Source organism: Sitophilus oryzae, unplaced genomic scaffold (genome assembly GCF_002938485.1).
Source record: "Sitophilus oryzae breed Bouriz unplaced genomic scaffold, Soryzae_2.0 scaffold_158_pilon_pilon, whole genome shotgun sequence".
NCBI classification, from domain to species: domain Eukaryota; kingdom Metazoa; phylum Arthropoda; class Insecta; order Coleoptera; family Curculionidae; genus Sitophilus; species Sitophilus oryzae.
In genome coordinates, this window is record NW_022146269.1 from 795,334 (window position 1) to 816,208 (window position 20,875).

At 31.1% G+C, this 20,875-nt stretch overlaps 2 protein-coding genes across 2 annotated transcripts in view; both read right to left on the reverse strand.

The window, feature by feature from the left end:
• Nucleotides 1–20,875, reverse strand: part of LOC115879903 — a 45,515-nt gene that overhangs the window by 14,812 nt on the left and 9,828 nt on the right. The gene's annotated exons all lie outside the window — the stretch shown is intronic.
• On the reverse strand, nt 5,375–19,747 carry LOC115879904 (zinc finger protein 883-like). Its single transcript, XM_030896948.1, has 2 exons — nt 19,380–19,747; nt 5,375–7,803 (listed from the first exon to the last, which is right to left on the reverse strand). Exons 1-2 carry the CDS (start codon nt 19,391–19,393, stop codon nt 6,336–6,338), a joined length of 1,482 nt encoding a protein of 493 aa, XP_030752808.1. The 5' UTR covers nt 19,394–19,747; the 3' UTR covers nt 5,375–6,335.

Here is a 20,875-nt window from a genome sequence, read left to right on the forward strand (position 1 = left end):
GCTGCAGAAGTTTCCGGAATACAGTTCGGACCACCCTGTATATTAGGTTGATTATACTGTATACAAATTATATTTGGAAATAAAAGGAGTTAAATAATACACTTGGAATTTTATAATCGTTTATTTCATATTAATAATAATTTTCTCAACTTCGACTAGGGCATTGTGCATTTCACACGTATATCTACTAAGACAATTTATCATATCCTTTCTATGTGCAAATACTGATTTTCGCAAATGTTTGTTTCTAGGTGCAAGGTGATAATACAAAAAAATGTTTCATAGTAAATTTCTAGCATTTAATTTTGGAAATAAAAATATAGTTTAAATGTACATCTATATTTATTCTCAATCAAGTATTCTTATAACTAACCATGGATGGATATCCCATAATAAAATAATGCAATACTAATAAGTAATTAATACTATTTTTTTTTGGTTTTTGATTATATTCCTAATTCCTAAATGAAAAGAATAACTTTGGTTGTATTACTTATAATGGCACCGACCTATTTTTAATATTACTGTATGAAAAATCGAAACTACTATACAAATACATGAAAATAGAAACATAACTGCTAACACCATACTACTTTCTTAATTATCCGTTAATAGAATAAATAAAAGCACGAGATCTATATCCTACCTACTAATCATGGTCACTAGCCATTTAACTTAATTCACTATACATCGAACCAGGGCCGTAACTAGGATATTTAAAAGCTATGTTATGTTTTTATTGTAATACTTTAAAAAAAAATAATTTATCTTAGTTACAACTCCGATTGTAATTATTTTTAATCAACTCTGCCTTTTTCTAAAAAAAATATCCATGCATATAACAAATTTTGATTTGACGAAAATAAAATGCCAGGTATATTGTTTATTATAAAAATACAGAAAATGTAAAAAATGAATAGGAATGAAATAACAATATCAATCTCAATTTTATTTAATGATTCTTTATGTTTGGATAATTTCTGAGTTAAATCATTCATAAAAAATGTCTATACCAATGTGGCGGATTCATCTCTCCAAAAAAATCCTTTATGGGTATTTCGCCAATGCACTGCAAGAAAAATCTACAAAATAAAATAGTTATTTTTTGTAAACACTTCTGCGTTAAACCTAAACGGACACTGCTTGTCAGAAGTTGTTTACAGTAATACAAATTTGCCTAACAAAGAAAAAAATGCTTAACGTTTTTTACTTTTTTTTGCTTCCGACGAAGGAAAGAGATAAACTTTCCGAAACGTTAAGCATTTTTTTCTTTGTTAGGCAAATTTGTATTACTGTAAACAACTTCTGACAAGCAGTGTCCGTTTAGGTTTAACGCAGAAGTGTTTAAAAAAAATAACTATTTTATTTTGTAGATTTTTCTTGCAGTGCAGTAGCGAAATACCCATAAAGGATTTTTTTGGAGAGATAAATCATTCATAATTATCATAATAAAACTTTCATAAAATTTGTTTGAATATTTTATAAAAAAATAAAACATTAGGCAAATGAGGAGTACGCAATGACTACAGAATACAAGGACTAATACCAAAGATTAAGTATACTATATGTATACAGATATAAATCTTATCCCTAATTCGTGATACTAAAATTGTGATTTTTATGACGATGTGCAAACGAGTAAAATTTCCTGTGCGCAAAAATAAACTCGCGTAAAAAAACAATAAACAGCGTAATAGAGATATATCGCTAAACCGAATAGCTTACATGGACGTTAATAAGGCTAGGTATTATTTCCTTTACGTGAGGTGGTATTAACTCTCGTTTTGTTTACTAGGTATTTTAAAACTAAAGGGCTAAAGTACTTATTTCCAGTGCTTTATTGTTCAACGTCTGCCACTGGGTTTAGAGTAACAAGCAACAAATTCTCTTAGAAAGGCTAAGTCGTCATCTGTTGTAAACCTAAGCCTCTTTATAGGTTCTTTAATATTGGAAGAGGTGGAATCCATATTTTGGGCCATATTTATTTAATTAAAACTAATCCCAGCTACTTAAATATCAAATTACCTAATAAAACTAAAGTAATAATTCAAAACAATTCAAACATAACCTAAAATAAAAGATCTCGCCGGCCGGCCCCATATACGTATTACTTTTACAAATATACTAGGTCTCTATTTAACCCGGTGTGCAATTTCTGTGCCAGCAAGAAAAAGACAACATAACCCAGCTCCATATTAAAACTGCATAAGTCTATTTCACCCGCCGGATATGGATTGAACTGCGATTGCGCCAAACTCCGATTGATTGTTGTTTTAGTTCTGTTTGGATTACTTTTTATTTGTGCGCGTAAAAGAGTGGGATTTTGTTTTTAGTTTATTGTTTCCAACTATTATTTTCCAACTCCATGATAATGTTATAAATAATAAAAATATAAATAAAATTGAAGGTTAGGGGGAAATGTCAGTCAACCACTTCCCTTTAAAAACATCGACCAATGAAAACTTCTTCAGGTGAGAGGCATGCTCAGTTAAATGAATATCCGGGTGAAATAGACTTATGCAGAATTCCATATTGCTCTTTCACTGTTTGGGCTTCACTTTTGAGATTATTAGGCTGGAGTATATTTGTAAAAGTAATACGTATATGGGCCGGCCCTGGTTGTCAAATACCCGCATATGCCCATTTGGGCAATTTTTAAGCGTTATTTAGAAATAGGGCTTGGTGTAATTGATCCGCAAATTACGTCAGGCGGTAACGTTATTAGCGGGCGTTGCGTTAAAAATTGACTAGCGCATATCGTAACCATGATAAGGTACGCGTAAATACTGCATGACGCTATTCGGTTTTGCCGATATATCTCTAATAATTGTGCCGGTCAGGCGCTGTGCACAATTTTAGAGGCCATAAGTGGGCGTGCTATGTGCGCAAACTAGTAACCTAACTAGTGCCCGATTCCGAAAATTGGAACCACGAAAACAATGAAGAAGAAAAACAAAGATTATAATCTGTGCTAATACCACACGAAACCAAATTGTTATCATACCACCAAACAGTGCCGTGGCACATATTTTTCTTAACTTAGCTGCCTGAAGAGATATTTATATTTTTTGATAAATGTTTTCAATTGCGGAGAAAACGTATTAAAATGTTAACAAAGGTACAAAACTAGTATCAAGTACGTATAATAAAAAGAAAAATAATTAATTAATTTTAATTCAATAAGAAAACTAAGAAAATGCTAAAAAGGTGGAGTGGATTAATTATTTACCTATGAAAACGTAACTCCTGGCTCTTTCTTATCTTTGCGGCTTTTACACTTGAAAGCTGAACAACTACTAATCACCATTGTACTAAAGTTTATACAAAGTTCACTACACACAAACTATTAAAAATCGCTAAAATTGTCGCTTATGACTCATTCGTTACAATAAAAAAAAATGGCGTCTAACATCACAAATTCTGCTGCAGCCCGTGTATGGGCGTTACACGTCCTTGTATTCTTTAGTCATTAGGAGAACGTCACTTTGAACAGGTAATATGTCTACCTAATTGTAAGCTGCATTCTTTGTTTTTTGTAAAAATATCATTTATTTTAATAGACATTCAAATTTAAAAAATTCACTTGTACAGGGTGGTCGGAATTGGTCTGTTGTAACAGAGAAACCATATTTCCTGACTAGATAGAGCAAAACCGACATAGATGTCATGGGCTCGATTTCTGAGACACGTTTAGAACCGCCTGTTGATATTTTCACTGCCAACTGAGATACGGAATCTTTTGAATTTTTTACCATTTGGAAAATTGCCCACAGCCTTTGGTTTCGCGGAATAATAAAATTCTGTAAAAACGTTCTTAAGGCACTTTTTAAGCACAATCCAGAATCCAGTGGCGTAGTTATTTTTTTTCTACGCTTGCTCTTTTTGTCAGAAATAATGAAAAATATATAATTTTTTAAATGGAAATCATAGTTGGCTATGAACTTAAAAAAATGCTGGCGTAATCCTTTCCAACGATATAAAGTTATGGGTACCTATTTCTAACAATGAGAGAAATATTAGGTTTTTCTATATTCATATCGAAGAGGGCCTTAATTTTGTGTTGGCCTATTTGACTAATTATTTTTTATCACAATTTAATATTCTATATTATTATTTATCTGCATAATTAAAGACTTTTGAAAAGGTAAATTAACATTATATATTAGTATTAGTAATTACAATTATTGAAATCTATACAACTATAAGATTAAAAAGTATTTTTGAGTGACGAATATAGTTTTCTAAAAAATCATTGAAATCGTCAAGAGTTACAACGATTTATTAGGCGATACACCAGTTGAAAGGATTTATTAAGCGATACAAAAGTTTGCCTAGTAGCCTTCTGCAATTCTTCTCTCGTCCCAATGGTTCTTCCATTATATACAGGGTGTCCCAGGCTGAACGTGCATTAGGCGTTTCTAGAAAACTACAATATGTAGATCGGAGATTTTTTGCACGTTATTGTTTCACAAGTTTTCTCAAAAATGGTTAATACTAGATATAGAGTGTTAGATATCAAAATTAATGAAGAAATAATTATTAAAGTAAGTTACTGTCAATTTCCGGTATTTCCGGAAGTGCCGCCATATTGAAAATATTTTTAATCGATAGATCTCGTTGTGAAACAGTAATGTACAAAAAATCTGCGATCTAGATATTGTAGTTCTCTAGAAACTTCTAATGCACGCTCAGCCTGGGACACCCTGTATAAGGTCTTTTAATTTCCCTTATAAAAAAGTCGAAAGTGTTAAATCACAGGACCTAGCAGACCAAGATATAGAACCCTTGTTCCAATCCAATTCTCTCTAAATTCTCCGTTTAATCGTTCAGTTGTAACCCTGGAGTTTTAATTTTAATTGGTAATACCAATATAGAATGTTGATTCACCCTGTCAAAAGTCTTTAATTATGCAGATAAATAATAATATAGAATATTAAATTGTGATAAAAAATAATTAGGCAACTAGGTCAACATAAAATCAAGGCCCGCCTTCGATGCAAAGATAATAAACCTAATATTTCTCTTATTCTTAGAAATAGATACCCATAACTGTATATAGTTGGATTTCTAGTTCATAGTCAACTAGGATTTCCATTTAAAAAATTATATTTTTTATTATTTCTGACAAAAAGAGCAAGTATAGAATTTTATTATTCGCGAAATACAAAAGTTATGGGCAATTTTCCAAATGGTAAAAAATTCAAAAAGACCCCGTATCTCAGTTGGCAGCGAAAATATCAACAGGCGGTTTACGTAGGCCCATGACATCTATGTCGGTTTTGTACTATTTAGTCAGGAAATAGGTTTTCTCTGTTAAAACAGACCAATTTCGACCATCCTGTACATTGTTTATAAATTAAAAGTTCTGGTAATCATTTTTTTACTTGATTTTAATGGGCTTAAAATTATTGATTACAATATACTTAAATATAAAAATAGTTATTTTCAGAGTATTAAGTAAATGTTCAGTTTACACTTTGACCGAATAAACGTTGTGTAAGTTAAAATAAATAAAGACAATAGTCCGAAATTCTTTTAGTTTCAACACTAAACGGATTATACCGGGTGGTGCATCATCCTTGGAAACAGGAAATCCCATGCACATTTTGAACTGTCCAAATATTGGATCCTCCAAATATTGCTAAGTTGTAAATTAGTTTTTTAAAGCTCTGCCTATGCTGAATACACATGCCAAATTTGAACAATTTTGAACACGCCGATTTTAAGTAATTTAAAAAAACTGCATCTATTTTTAAATTAAAACTGAACAGGTAACAATTCAAAACCAGTCAAATGTCAACGTACTTTAAGATATCAACCTATGATTTTATCATTATCAATGTAATTTGTTGTGCTGTCTACACTATTATAACATACCTACACTTAGTGTCCCCGAAAGGTATTTTTGTAATTTAAAACTGGCCAATGTCTGGACAGTTCAAAATTTGCATGGGATTTCCTATGATTCCAACGACGATGCACAACCAAATGGTATATAAATATGAATTTCCTAAATATTTTTTCATAATCTTAGTGGCTGATTTAGCGTCTGGCTAAATGAAAATATCGTACAATGTCAGTTTAAGCTTTTTTTATAAAAAAAATCGTTTTTAATCACCAGATATTGTTATATCATTATTTTGTAACTTTCATACCCTTATATCTACAAATTAATTTATATGTTTTATTTTTTTAATACTTCTATAACCATAAGAGTAACAACTTGAATACAAAAAAAAAAGAAAAGCTATGATTTACTTGTAATAGAAAATAATTTCTCATTAGAAATAAACCCCTTAACCATATTACCCATTAAAAATGTTAAATAACCTGTTTCAGAATTCGGTTTTGGCTATGTGAAACAACCCTTTGCATGTCTTCAGATGTATGTTCAGCATCGCCTTAGCCACAAAGGCCTTGAAGCAAAATTGACATCCGTAAGGCTTCTCCCCCGTATGGCCCCTCATATGAATCACTAAACTACTTCGTTGAGAAAATCCTTTGGTACAATAATCACAAATATATGGCTTCTCACCAGTGTGCACCCGTAGGTGCTCGACTAAAATAGGTTTCTTCGTAAAACATTTGCCACAATACTGACAGCTATATGGCTTGTAACCGGTGTGAATTCGTAAATGAAACTTCAGTTTTTCCTTGCTGGATAACGTTTTTCCGCAGACGTCGCAAATGGCGAAGTTGCCAGTGTGGGAATTCATGTGCAATTTTAAGCTGTTTCTGTGCTGGTATACTTTATTACAAATAACGCACTCGTATGTATTCGGACAGTGTACTTCATCTTTGTGCATGGAGGTTTTGTGAGCGTGAAGGTACCTGGAATACAAGAAACATTTCCCACAATACTCACAGTCGAAGGGTTTCAGACCCGTGTGATAATTATCGTGTTCTTGGAAGTGCTGAAGAATTTGAAAGGATTTCTTGCAAGAATCACACCAGTACTTTAGTAAATCTTCGTGCTTGTTAACATGCTCGTTGATTTTACATATCTCCAAGGTGCTAAACTCGCACATAAGACACTGAAAGATACCCATGTGATTGTGTATTTTTATATGAACAATATGGTCTAGAATTTTCTTCGTCGAATGATTGCAAACGTCGCAATAATAATAATTGTTGTGCGTTTCGATGTGGTCCTTTAAGCTGCTGTTGGATTTAAATTCTTTGCCGCAAATATCGCAAGGATGTAGTTCCCCGAAAAACCTAGAGGTCCTCAGTCTCTTTTTCGGATGCTCCGATTTGTAGTGTTGTCTTACAGCGTGAAGAGTATACTCTTTTTCGTCTTTACAAATCGGACATTTTATCAACTTTCCTTCGTCTAATGGTTCCATGGAGATCATTTCTTCGTCCAATTTGACATCGTCTTGTAGTTCGGTGTAGTTAATCTTTGGCAAGCGTTGCTTTCTTTGTTTTGTTTTTCGGGTATAGTCTCTCTTTTTAACGGGTTTCGGTATAGGTTTAATCGTTTCTGTTTTCTTTGGTCTACCTCTTTTTCTTTTATTAGGTAATGCTTTTTTATCTTTGGTTTCTGGCTTTGGTTCGGTCTTTATTTTAGTTTCCGGGTCTTTTTCTTCTTTGACTTCATCCGGAATAGGTTCGAGTTTTGGTTTATCTTCAGTTGTTTCTTCTTGTTTTTCATTACTTTTCGATTCTTCATTCTCCTCTTTGATTTTTACCTCTTCTATTCCGGGTTCCAATTTCGGAATTGTTTCTTTGGTATCTGTGTTGAGGTTTACCGGTGCCTCAGCTATTTCCACGATGGGAGTGAAAAACGCCATAGGGCATGATCTAAAATACAAACAAAAGCAAAATAAATTTTGTCTATATTAACATAACTATATCATTAACATGAACTAAGTTCTTAAAAAAAAAATTTCTCGGATATTATTTATTATTTTTTAAGTAAATTTTTTTTTAGTTTTTTACTTATTAGTTTTATACTTAATATTTTAAGCTTAAAATTTTACAACCTGGGTTATGTGTAGCATTAAAATTAATATACCATAAAATATCACATTTTAGGTGCAATTGAGCGATACGAATGTAAGGTTTTAAGAAGTTAGTTCATGTATTTTGTAACAATAAAATAAAGAATAAATCACTGATTATCGCAGAATTGCATGGCTTTGACGTGATAGATTCAGATTTAATTAGAAAATAGGCAAATAAGACGGATTTCGGCATTAAGCGTGTTTTCAAAAATAACAATTTAATTAAAATTATCAAGTAACGGATTGAATACAAATTCATAATGTGATATATAATTCCATTCTTAAACATAAGCCATTTCTTAAAGGATGGAATTGATTGAACTCTATAGGATGACAGCGAATGATTATCATCAATTGAAATCTTGATTCAAAACGACAAATGACGAACTATGCTTTGTTCAGCGTTATTAATGGACAAGAAACGACAAGAAAACGATAACAAAACACAAGCACCAGAGCAGAAAAAGAGAAAAAATAGACCAAAGTAATGACCAAAATATTTGACTTTATAGTTAACCTCAAAAACAAACAAGCTACGGTTTCCTCTACCCTCTAAGACCCGCTAAGAGTAGACCTCAGCGGAGCAGGAGTACAGAGATACCTCCTGGAAGGATCTGTTCCAGAGTAAGCAAAAACGAAAGCACTCCTCGTAAAAAAGGAGAGTAGAAGAACCAAGAAACAGTCTGGCGCTTCTCTACCAACGGGCAAGAGAGAAAAGCGAGAACCTATCACCTCTGCTCCGGCAAGGAGAGAAAAAGCCAGGATTGAAAGCCGTTCAAGACTGGAAGCTAAAGCAAGGACACCAGCTTTGCCACAACTCTAATTTAAGGACATCGAGTTGGCGAGTCATCAACTCGAGGAAGAAGAGCCCCACAATAGGAATTGACCTCAAAACAAAGGAGGCAATAGAGAAAGAGAGATATCCTCTGTTATAGATTCGGGACAACACCGGTATCAGGTCTAAGAAAAGATCAAGTTAAAGAGGTGGATAAAATGGAGACAGATCCTCCAGCCTCCACCTCACGGGTACCTCAGCCGGAGACAAGGTCCTCGACTGTAACGAAGAAACTGCAACCTAACCTAACCGTGGAAGGGTGTATATGCCCTCGTAGGTAATGTTTACTTCTCAGAGGAAGAACATCTGTTGTCAGAGGTGGATGGGAAATATCCTGTCGTCCCTACAACAGGAAAATATCCATGTATGATGAATTATAACTCAAGGAAGGGGGATAAATATTTAAATCGCGGTGATTAACCCCCTCGCACTCGTTCTACATTCTACAACCTCAAAAAGCATCAAGCACATAGGTAGCCGCTACCGGGTTACTGACTTGTCAATCGACACGTTACACAAATGAGTTTTGAACGCCTTGGTTAAAACCATAGACTTAAAATAAAATATAGACTGAGCATCTCATTCATAAATAGCTGGAAGGATGCGGTCAGACAATGTCTTGTTATTGTTGTGTTATTGTTTTAGGCTCTAACGAGTGCGACACGAGCGATAGATAGGTTGTCTCCGTCGTAACGGTCGTTCCCTGACGACTCTGACGAGGAATGCAACACTGTCTTTCGTTCCTCAGTACACCTGAACTCTCCGTACCATAGCCGGGTATTTTTTTTATTTTAATAAAGCTATAATTCAATTAAAAATATATCGTATTTAATTTTTTTATATTTTATTAAGATTTAGGAGAGGTATTTTAAATAAAAGTTTAGAAAAAAAAACGTCGAAAAGCGATAAAAATAATAAAATACATGTTATAGAAAAAATTTTAATAATCGAAATTACCTATTTAATTTTTGAAATTAATAAATTAATTATTAATTTTAGTCAAACATTTACAACCCCTAATATTAATCAAAACAGGATCTATTCTATAGATATAAGAGAATCGGCGACATGGAAAGAGAAAAAACTTCATGATTGTTGTAATTTTTTTTTCTGGTAAGTGATGTCTTATTATGTAAATTAGAGAAAACAGAGATCTGTTTCATTAAATCAAGGTTTTAAGAAATGGATAAAATGAAAACTACATTTATTTAACCCGGTACTGTCTTTATTATACCGGTTGTGTCCCAAAAGTGGCTCACCCCCATAATTTTTTTATTTTTTCTAATAAAAAAACAAGATTTGGTATGTTAGTATATTATGACATAAATTAGGATTGATTGACGCATTCTATTGTTTTTGGTCACTTCCTGCTTCACCGGAAATGACTATAACTTCTGATTTTTAAATGGCACCCTAGGTATATCTCTACTTTATTCGATAGAAAATGACACTCTCAATAGAATGACATATCATATGTCAACTTTTGACATTTTCGCATAAGGTTTAATTGAAATTGTAACACGCGGTTCATAACGACAATTTGACTCGAAATACCAAGTATCAATATATTCATAAAAAAATGCTTCTTCGAAATATGCTAATCAGTCACCCTTGTCCCATTTAAAAAAATTGACATACGATTAAAAATACGATTTGTGCATCTTTTAACAAATCGTAGCAATATACCGAGGGTGCCATTTAAAAATCAAAAGTTTTAGTCATTTCCGGTGAAACAGGAAATGACCGAAAACAATTGAATGCGTCAGTCATTCCTAATTTATGTCATATACTAGCATACAAATCTGTTTTTTTTATCTGAAAAAATAATAGAAAGTCATAGGGGTGACTTTTGAGACGCACCCGGTATATTAAAAAATATTGTTTCATAATGTAATATCATTTTAAAATTCTTGTATGTTATTTTAGATTCTGAAGATAGTTTTAGGATAAACTGGAATATATTTTTAATAAAAACATGATTAATTTTATTAACCGATGCCTAATATAATTTATCTTGTATAATAACAGGGTTATAATTATGATTTTGTTACAAAAACTTTTATATAAATGATTATGTAATAGAAAAAATTCAGATTTTACATTGTAATAAAATATTATCTAAATAAGCGCCTTTCTACAACAACGCCACTGACTCCCAATTGGTAAATTGAGAGTTGCCTACCGCTCGAAAGTCGTTTCGAGACTCAAATGAATCATTTAAGTCAAATACAAGATAATAGAAGAATGAATAGGCGACCTGGCCTCTAATCGATGTTGCCATATTGTAAATGATTTATCCTTTTTAAACATTATTTTTCCTGATTCTTTAGTTTTTTTTTTATTTTAATAGGAATTTCATTGCTTTGAATGTCTTGATTTCAATCATTCGCTAGTAAGCTCTCGTGAATGATAGCACTCGCTACCTAATAACAATTTGTTTCAAAATTGGTTATTAAACTTTTACTGGTGCAATGTTTGCAAATTAGGGAATGCGAGTTTTTACTAGCAATAAATGGCTCGAACTTACGACAGAGAAAAATCAAAGATTTTCTTTGATTTAAGTGAGAATCGGGTTCTAATCTTCGGGTTGTCACGGGGATTTTAATAGAACACTTAACAGTCTCTTCAATGCACACCTGAGTTGATTGAAGATAAGAAACCAGGGCGAATGCAGACTCTGTAAGGAAAATGAGGAAACACCAGAACACCTCATCAATGAGTACGCCGAGATGACAACCATACGACTGATACCGGAGATGGAAAACTATCCTCTGTAAAACCGTCTCAAATACTGGCTTTTGTCCAAGTCCTTAGACTGTATGATGAGTTAATGATGAGAACTCAAGAAAGGGGACACTATAGATCTATAAGATCGCGGTGATTAACTTCCTCCCTCCTATACAATCTATTAGTAATTATTAACATTCACTGATTTCCGGCTTTTATTGTAATATGAAATTAATAGTTACTTCTAATATCTATCCAATATGATGCGCTAATCTCCTAATTTTTAATAAATTAGGAGATAAAATCAGTAATTTATACTCTTTTAGTGTTCCGGAATTATCTATAAAGAAAGAAAAGAGGAAGAAAACAGAAAACATCATTAAGGGTGTTTTGGATGTACCATTAAGGGTTAACAATTATTGTTTTTATTCAGTTTTCGGAATACAAAGTAGGTACCTATTTACACATAATGCTCGAAATGAAGATAAAATGGTAATATGATGCAAATTACGTAATTAACACAACAAACATGGATTTAGTTCGTTCTGATAAAGCACAATTTATTGTTTCGAAAAAAAATATTATACTCAAATAATGTAGCAATATCAATGACACCAGGACCGCCAAAGTTTACAACAAATTATTTTCTTTTCATTTTCTTTTATATCATGTGCCAACTGTCATTGTGGCAAATTAAAAGATCCCTATACGAGTACTTACGCTAAAAGTGGGAATAAATGATGAGTAAAGCTCGCAAAAATGCAATTTACATTTTCGTACATTTTTTTTTCGCTTGCAATCAAGCTTCAAGTTAAACATTTTTTTTTCAAAAACTTTATTATATCAATATTTTATTACCTGTAATCAACTACCTGAGCTAAATTGTAATGCTGGTATAATTTCTCTATACATATATTCGTAAATAGACAATTATAAAACCGGACTCCGGGGAAAACGCCTCGATTGCTATAATTTCTGGAACAAATAATAGAGACTAATTGCCTAATGACAGGCAAAACTGACAAAAGACAAAATTTCATTCTAGAAAACTTTGTTTACGATTTATGTTTAATAGACTGTTTTGTATAGTTTTGTTAATCATTTTATTTCAGCAAAATAAAAACACTAAATCACCACAATACACGCCCAATTGTTTCGGCTGTAGGTTCTCCGACTTATAATTTGGCAAAATGGTTATCAAGGGAGTTCGAAAATTTACCTGATCATGAACCTTCTTTCTCAGTTAAAAATAATATTGAATTCATTAACAAAATTAAAGATATAACATTGCATGAAGGTGAAATTTTGGTCTCCTTTGATTTATCTTCGTTGTTCCCAAGTGTTCCAATTCCACATACTTTAGGCTACTTAAAGGAATTACTGAACGCAAATGGTCTCGACAACAAAACTGTGAGTGAATATATTGAGCTTACATCGTTATGTATGAAACAAAATTGTTTTCAATTTAATAACAACTTTTTTGAACAGCGGGAAGGTACAGCAATGGGTAATCCATTGTCTCCATTTTGGCTAATTTATTCATGAGCAGGTTTGAAGTGGAGGCTAAGAATCAGTTTGAGTATTTTCCAAGAGTATGGTTTAGGTATGTGGATGATATTTTTGCTGTTTTTGACACACATTCAGACACCATAGATAATTTTATTTCTAAGTTAAATAATCGTTTTCTTTCCATTAAATTTACGCATGAAATTAAGAACAACGACAGATTACCTTTTCTAGATGTATTAGTTATTAGAAATACTAATAATTGCCTGGAATTTGATATCTATAGGAAAATACGACCACACGCAGATATATTCTAATGAATCACATCATAGTGTTGAACATAAAATGGCTAGTTTAAATTTCTTAGTTCATAGATTACTTAGTTTCCCACTTTCCAACGAAAGATATGAAATAGAAAGAGATTACATTAGGAATGTAGCTGAGTGTAATGGATATTCTCCTTCACTAGTTGATAAATTAATTAGAAAACGTAGGTATAGGTTAATGATTTCTGAAAATTCGACTTTTCAAGTGGAGAAAGATACGTCTAAATATTTTTCGATACCGTTTGATAAGAGAGTTATCCCGTGGTCTAAAAGGAATTTTTAAGAATGTCAATTATAAACTTGTGTATAGTGCTAATAATAAATTACAACAATTATTAGGTAATCCAAAAGATAAAACACCTCCACTGGAAAGGTCGGATATTTACATATTGTTGAATATATTGTTGATAATGAACATATTGTTGATAATGAACATTGTATAGATCTTAATAATTTAAAATTAATTAAACAAGTCTCAAATTACAGGCAATTAGATGCATATGAAAGCATCAGAATTAATAAATGTAAAGATAGTATGAACAGAGTCAACGGTCCAATTCCTTCAAGTTCTTTGTTCCTACTACTCTAGTGGCGGAAATTTAACTATTACGCTCAGTTGGCTCTGACTCGGTTTCGCTAGATTTTGCCACGCCCACTCGGTGCCCACTGAACGAGTATATAAACGCTCAACTTGTCGATTGTACTTTAGTTTATAATCATCTGCTGATGATACTAACATGGTTAGCGAAACGCGCGTCCAGTGTAAAAGTAAAAGTGTTTTGGTGTATTGTGGTGATTTAGTGTTTTTATTTTGCTGTGTAACACCAAAGGTTCCAACCCTCAACTGTAATTTTATTTAATTTTTTTAAATGTATAATCTTATATAAAATAAAAAAAAATGAATTTCTTTAATTTTTTTGTTTTATTATTGTCAAATTAAATTAACTAAACTCGAAGTTTCCTTTTTATCAAAACTCCTATTCATATTTTGACAAAATTTGGTGCATTTAAATGCGCATATTATCTTTTTTGTTTGCATTTTCTCTTGCCTTAATGATGAGATATGAAAAAGTATCAAATAAAATGTTACTCAGAATACTCTCGGACTTTACGTATCCTCAGTTTTTGGAAGAAAACTTCATGTGACAAAAAAAAGTTAATCTAAAAAAATAAAAGGTTCAATAAATTTTCTTCACCGCTCAGAAATAAAGTTTAAAAACTAAATTTTTTTTTGGATTACCGACGTTGCTGCAATTATTTGGCATTGAAAACAAAAAATGCATTTAATTTTATTTTACGGGCTCCCTAGCTAAGCCGATTCTTTATTATTTCTTTAAATCACTGAAACAAGTCCGTTATTCTAATTGGTATTCTTAAGTGTCAGCAAAATAAAACATTAAGTAATTCACCACAATACACCAAAACACTTTAATCCTTTTAACAATGAACACGCGTTTCGCTAACCATTTTGCTAACCGTGTTAGCATCATCTACTTGGATGTCTTTTCGAATATTACGTTTTCTGCGAAAATACATCCTTTTTGAGTTTTTCAATATATTGAGAATTATTTTACAATAATTGCCACATCACAATAATTATAAGATGTAACGCAAACATAATATTGTATAGGTACCTATACAGGGGTTGTTCACCACATACGACACGGAGTATTGTAGTTAAACGATGAGATTTTTACAAATTGTAAGTCTTGGGTTCGATGAAGGACTATTAGAGGTACAATTTAAAAATAATTTTACAAGATACAGAGTGTCCCAAATAAGTAAAAAATATCAAAGTTGTATTTTTTTAAATGGACCACCCTGTATATTATTGCATTTTTAGTTTCTACGATTAAAATAAAGGTAAATTTGATTAAGGTTTATTATACTTAAACCTTACCGTTTTTGAAATATTTTCAATTTTGTGAAATTGCAGTAAAAATGTTAAGGCTTCATTTCTCCAAGGGGTACCAAAGTTTTTAATACAAATATTTACTGAAGTTTATTTATTGATCAGTTATTGTGTTGCAATAATAAAAATAATACTACCTTATACAGAGTGTCTAAAAATTTATTTTAAATAATTATTACCTTCAAACGGCAATAACGTGTTTAAGTTAAATGGAACACCCTATATATTTTACGAGAATCAGATGCACAATTTAATTGTCTATCAAATTATATTATACCATTTTTTACCTACCTCTTTAAGTTTCCGTAGAAAATGCATTTTCTTGTAATTTAGATTTTATTTATCAATATACCCATGGAATATTGACATTTTAGATTATTTTTAAAGATGTACCAAATTTTTAAAGAGTACAGATACTAATATTTTGGATATAATTCGTTTATTTCATTAAAAAATAAAAAAAACTGTTTAAATATTTGTTAAAGAGGGCCAATTAATATGATTCCAGTATTCAAACTGCATTAACTGACTGCATTGATTAATAATAATTGTTCCAAATACTAAAAAAACTGAATTTTGTATGGGTATTAGACAGTGTGATAAAAACTAACACCTTAAAAATGATATTTCATTTTTTAATAAATGCTTATTTATAACAACAGAGACTTTAATTTTGATAACTTATTATTATATTGATTTCTGACTCAAATCCACATTTATTTAGAATAATTTATTAACGAATACAATTAAGTATGTAATTAATTAGTATATGGGCGGTGCTATATTTAATTAATGGTATATTCTTTTATAAAGATTTAAATAGTTTTCTTTTTGCATACAACATTATTGTTTTTAGCAAAACGATAATGTTACTAGAATGTCAATATATGATGTCAATATTCTATGGGTGTCAATAATAAAATGCCAATATTCCATGGGTATATTGATGAATGAGGTCTAAATTATAAGAAAATGCATTTTCTACGAAAACTTGAAGGGATAGGTAAAAATGGTGTAATACAATTTGATAGACAATTAAATTGTGCATCTGATTCTCCTAAAATTACAGGGCGTTCCATTTAAATTAAACAAGTTATTGCCGTTTGAAGCTAATAATTATTTAAAATAAATTTTTAGACACTCTGTATAAGGTTGTATTATTTTTATTATTGCAACACAATAACTGATCAATAAATAAACTTCAGTAAATATTTAGTATTAAAAACTTTGATACCCTTGGAGAAATGAAGCCTTAAAATGTTTACTGCAATTTCACAAAATTGAAAATATTTCAAAAACGGTAAGGTTTAAGTATCATTAACCTTAATCAAATTTACCTTTATTTTAATCGTAGAAACTAAAAATGTAATAATATACAGGGTGTTCCATTTAAAAAAATACAACTTGATATTTTTTACTTATTTGGGACACTCTGTATCTTGTAAATTATTTTTAAATTGTACCTCTAATAGTCCTTCATCGAACCCAAAACTTGAAATTTGCAAAAATATAATCGTTTAGCTACAATACTCCGTGTCGTATGTGGTGAACAACCCTGTATAGAAAAGGATGTCTTTTGCTAAACCAATACATCTGTTGCTTGTAGTAAGCTTTTCGCTGAGGAATATTCAATATTTAGGCCTGTTTTCTATCTCAGTCTCATTGTATTATTTTATCGATCAAGTGACCCAAAATGTGATAACCAGATTTTACAAGCATTTCGGTACTCATAAAACAGAATATTTTTTCGTTTTCAATATGCCGATATAGGTAGTAGTTCCTCACTCATTAATTAAAGCTGCTAAGCTATCACTAGCTCACTAACTTCACAGAAAAAGTTAAGTACCAAATTTTTCACATTTTCTAATAATCCGTGAAAAATGTAAAATTTAATAAAATTAATTTTCAAATCTTAAACTTTAAAGTTATTTAATAATAAAGGAACTTACTAATAGAAAAAAATATGATGCTTTGATGACACAATTACATATCATGCCATCATGGTCATAAAACTTTTTGACCACACGGTATAATATTTGGAAAATTTGGACCACAGGCACTGATGAAATTAAATTTAAAATAAAATATAACGGGGGAAGCTAAAAGCTGGTTTATCATCATAAATTTGAAAATTAATGGAAATAGTTTCGGAAATTGCGAAATACCTACTTCATTATTCAGCAATAAGTTGAAAAAGAAGAAAGTACGGTATTATTATAAAATTAAAAATATTATGTGCATTAACAATAGTTTATACCTGGCTAGATATTAAGTTTTATTGCCATCAATAAAATTTAGCATAATTCATTTTATATTATGTTCAACTGATATTATAGGTACCTACTTTAACCTTTTTACATTTACAAATATTAGACAACATATAAAAGGAAATAAGAATTAACCATGACCAAAATGTGTTAATATTTATTGCTTATTAAAAAAATAATAAATTAAATTGCACACAATTGAAATGTATGCACCTACCAGTCGCCGTCACGAAAAACGTCCACCTTAAATTTTTATGTATTTTATAAAGTTCAATATATTTTGATCTAGTCAACCGATTTTGATGACTTTTTAAGCAATATGTAGCTAAATTATTTGGCTTTTTTGTGTGTCTTTCTAAATTAAAAATGAAAGTTCACATTCGTCAATTAAAAAGAGAAAACAAAACGTTGATACGTTTGTAAAAGTTTTAAACACCCTGTGTCATATATTAACAAAGCAAGGAATCTAAAAATCAATTTATCATCTTGGTATGTCTTTTCTCGATAGTTTCTTTTTTTTAATCGTCTCAATAGCTTTATTTTTTGAAGATATTTGCTTTCGACTAATAATAAAACAGTAATTTACAGCAATTTTAGCAATGAACACACTTATTGACACTGTCATTGAAAAGTCATATTATAAATGTTTATTGACGTTTATTTTACTAGAGATGGTTTTAAGTTCTGAAGTATCGGCTATTGCTGCTTTAATTGATCATGGTACAGATCAATTTTTCGACTTCTTAAAACTATCTCTACTAGAGTAACTGCCCAACAGATAATAATATTTCAACAGACAACAGACAATATATTTAATTTTAATAGGTTTTTCAAAGATCGATATTACATAAATCGTAAACACTATTTTATAATAAATCGTAAACACTATTTTATAGGTCTGTTGGACTAGGACCAAAAGCAAATGCATGGTTTTAATCATAGAGTTAAGTTTTAATGTAAAAAATACGAAAGTGTCTTCTTGAAAATCAAATATCTCCAAACAAAATGAAACTATTGAGATGAACCAAAAAACAAACTATCGAGAAAAGATACACCTAGATGATAAAATGATTTTTAAATTACTTGCTTTGTTAATATACTCCACAGAGTGTTTCAAACATTCACCAAAATATCAACCTTATGTTTTCCCTCCTATGATTGACAGATGGCAACTTTAATTTTTAATTTAGAAAGAACTATTAAAAAGTCAAATAATTTAGCTACAAATTGGTTAAAAATAATGAAAATCGGCCCACTAGAACATAAAGTATAAAACTTTAATATACATACATGAAAATCATAAAATGCCCGAGTGTATATTAATTAGATTTAGATGCCATACCTATTATAAAATAAATACCACTGTTTTTCAAAAGCAGGCTAACTTATCTACTTAAAATTACCAAAATAGATAAGTACATTTATTTATTATAGTATTTCATTATTAAAAAATAAGAAATAAGCACACGTGCTTTATTGTTAGCTTAAGATAAGTAGGTACACACGACATAATAATAAAAAATGCATGCTTTTGAAGTACAGTAAACAATCGAATTATTTTACAGTAGTAGGATACGTAGTATATTCCGGTCCTGTATCTACTTAACAAACCGAAAACACCCTATTGATTTTTCTCTTTTCCACCTCTTCTACCGGGTGTACGATACATTGAAAGCACAGGGGGATACCCTCCGCCCCCCAACACCTATCGTACTGAAAGCGCATGACTGCGAACGGCATGGATACAAGATTAAAAGCCCGAGCGGATATCGATGCGACAAAAACAAAGAAAGTACTTACTTTGCCACCTCCATTTGTAATTTTCCACAAATACAATCACTTTTTCCAACACCGGATCACCCACCACAAGACAACTAAAACTGTTTCGATCGGCTAGGGTTAGCGATCGTCGAAGCCGCCTATCATCACAACACTCGGTATTTCGCCATCTTAGAAGGCGTTGCCAAGCGTCGCCGCTAGCGACGCGGGACGTTCGATTTCCGGCGGCTTTCAGTTCGAGTTTTCGAAGGTATTAACGAGTTATAAGCAGTAATCGTCAAAATGTAATTTTGATAATGCAGTTTAAATAAAATTACGTTGATTGTTTAGTGGTTAAAGTGCAAATCGATAAACAAGCTGCCTTATTAAAAATCATGCGGCGAGTCGTTGGCAACGTTGCACGAATGCGCATTATGATCTCACGCGTCGATAGGGGCTGCAAGCCGAACACAGTAGTTGCCGCATGATGGAGTACTAGGCAGAGTAGGACTAAGGAAATTTTTACAAATTTATTATTTTGTTTAATTCTACAAATTATTATGATATAATAATAAAACATATATTTTTATTATGCTGAAATTTCCCGGATTGTCTTTACAAGAGGAAAAACTTTTTTATAACGAACTTTATGAGAAAAATGCATTCTTTATAAAATTTTTTGCTTGTTCTAAAATGATTAATCCCCTTTATACTTTTTATTGTTTATACCTAGTTAGTTATTATACCGTTTACCCAAATTTTTATACCGGTTTAGAAAAAATAAAAATATGGTGATATCATTTCTTTTTCGTTTTTTTTTTTGATAGATGGTTGTTATTAATTTTGATTAACGTCATATTTTTTGCTGTTTTAATTAACATTTTAAAACAGCAAAAAATTAAGAAGCCTAAGCTATTTTTGCTTCTAGCACATATTAAAACAGGAAAAAAATGACGTTAATCAAAATTAATAATAACTATCTACCAAAGAACGAAACCCAAATGATATTACCATAGAAACGCGTTTTGACTGTTATATATAATTAGATTTTAAAAAATCGTAACTCCAAAATTACAGTAGCTAGCGAAACGCGGTTTTCAATTTAAGATTAGGTATAATATTTGCAACAAAATTTGTAATAACATCAAAATCAGTTAAAATCGCAGTTTTCGAGATAATTGAAACTAAAAGAACTGCCTACCAACTTTTTATTAACATATTTTAGTAAGTGTCAACGGGATTAACCGTATTAGAACAAGCATTTTTGACAAAAAGTTAATAAAAATGATTTTCCTCTTGGGAATACACACTGTATATAAAACTTTAAGGTTTAACTTAACAGTTTTACCGGTACATGAATTTAATAAAAACACCCATGTACAGGGTGGGTCAAATTCGACGCTTTTAAATGGAAACACCCTTTTCTATAGGAGATAGACAAAAACTAATATCGGTGTCTGGAGCTCAATTTTTGTCAAAAACATGATGGTGAAAACCGCATATCGATATCTGTTACCGTTTCGGAGTTACGGGGTGTT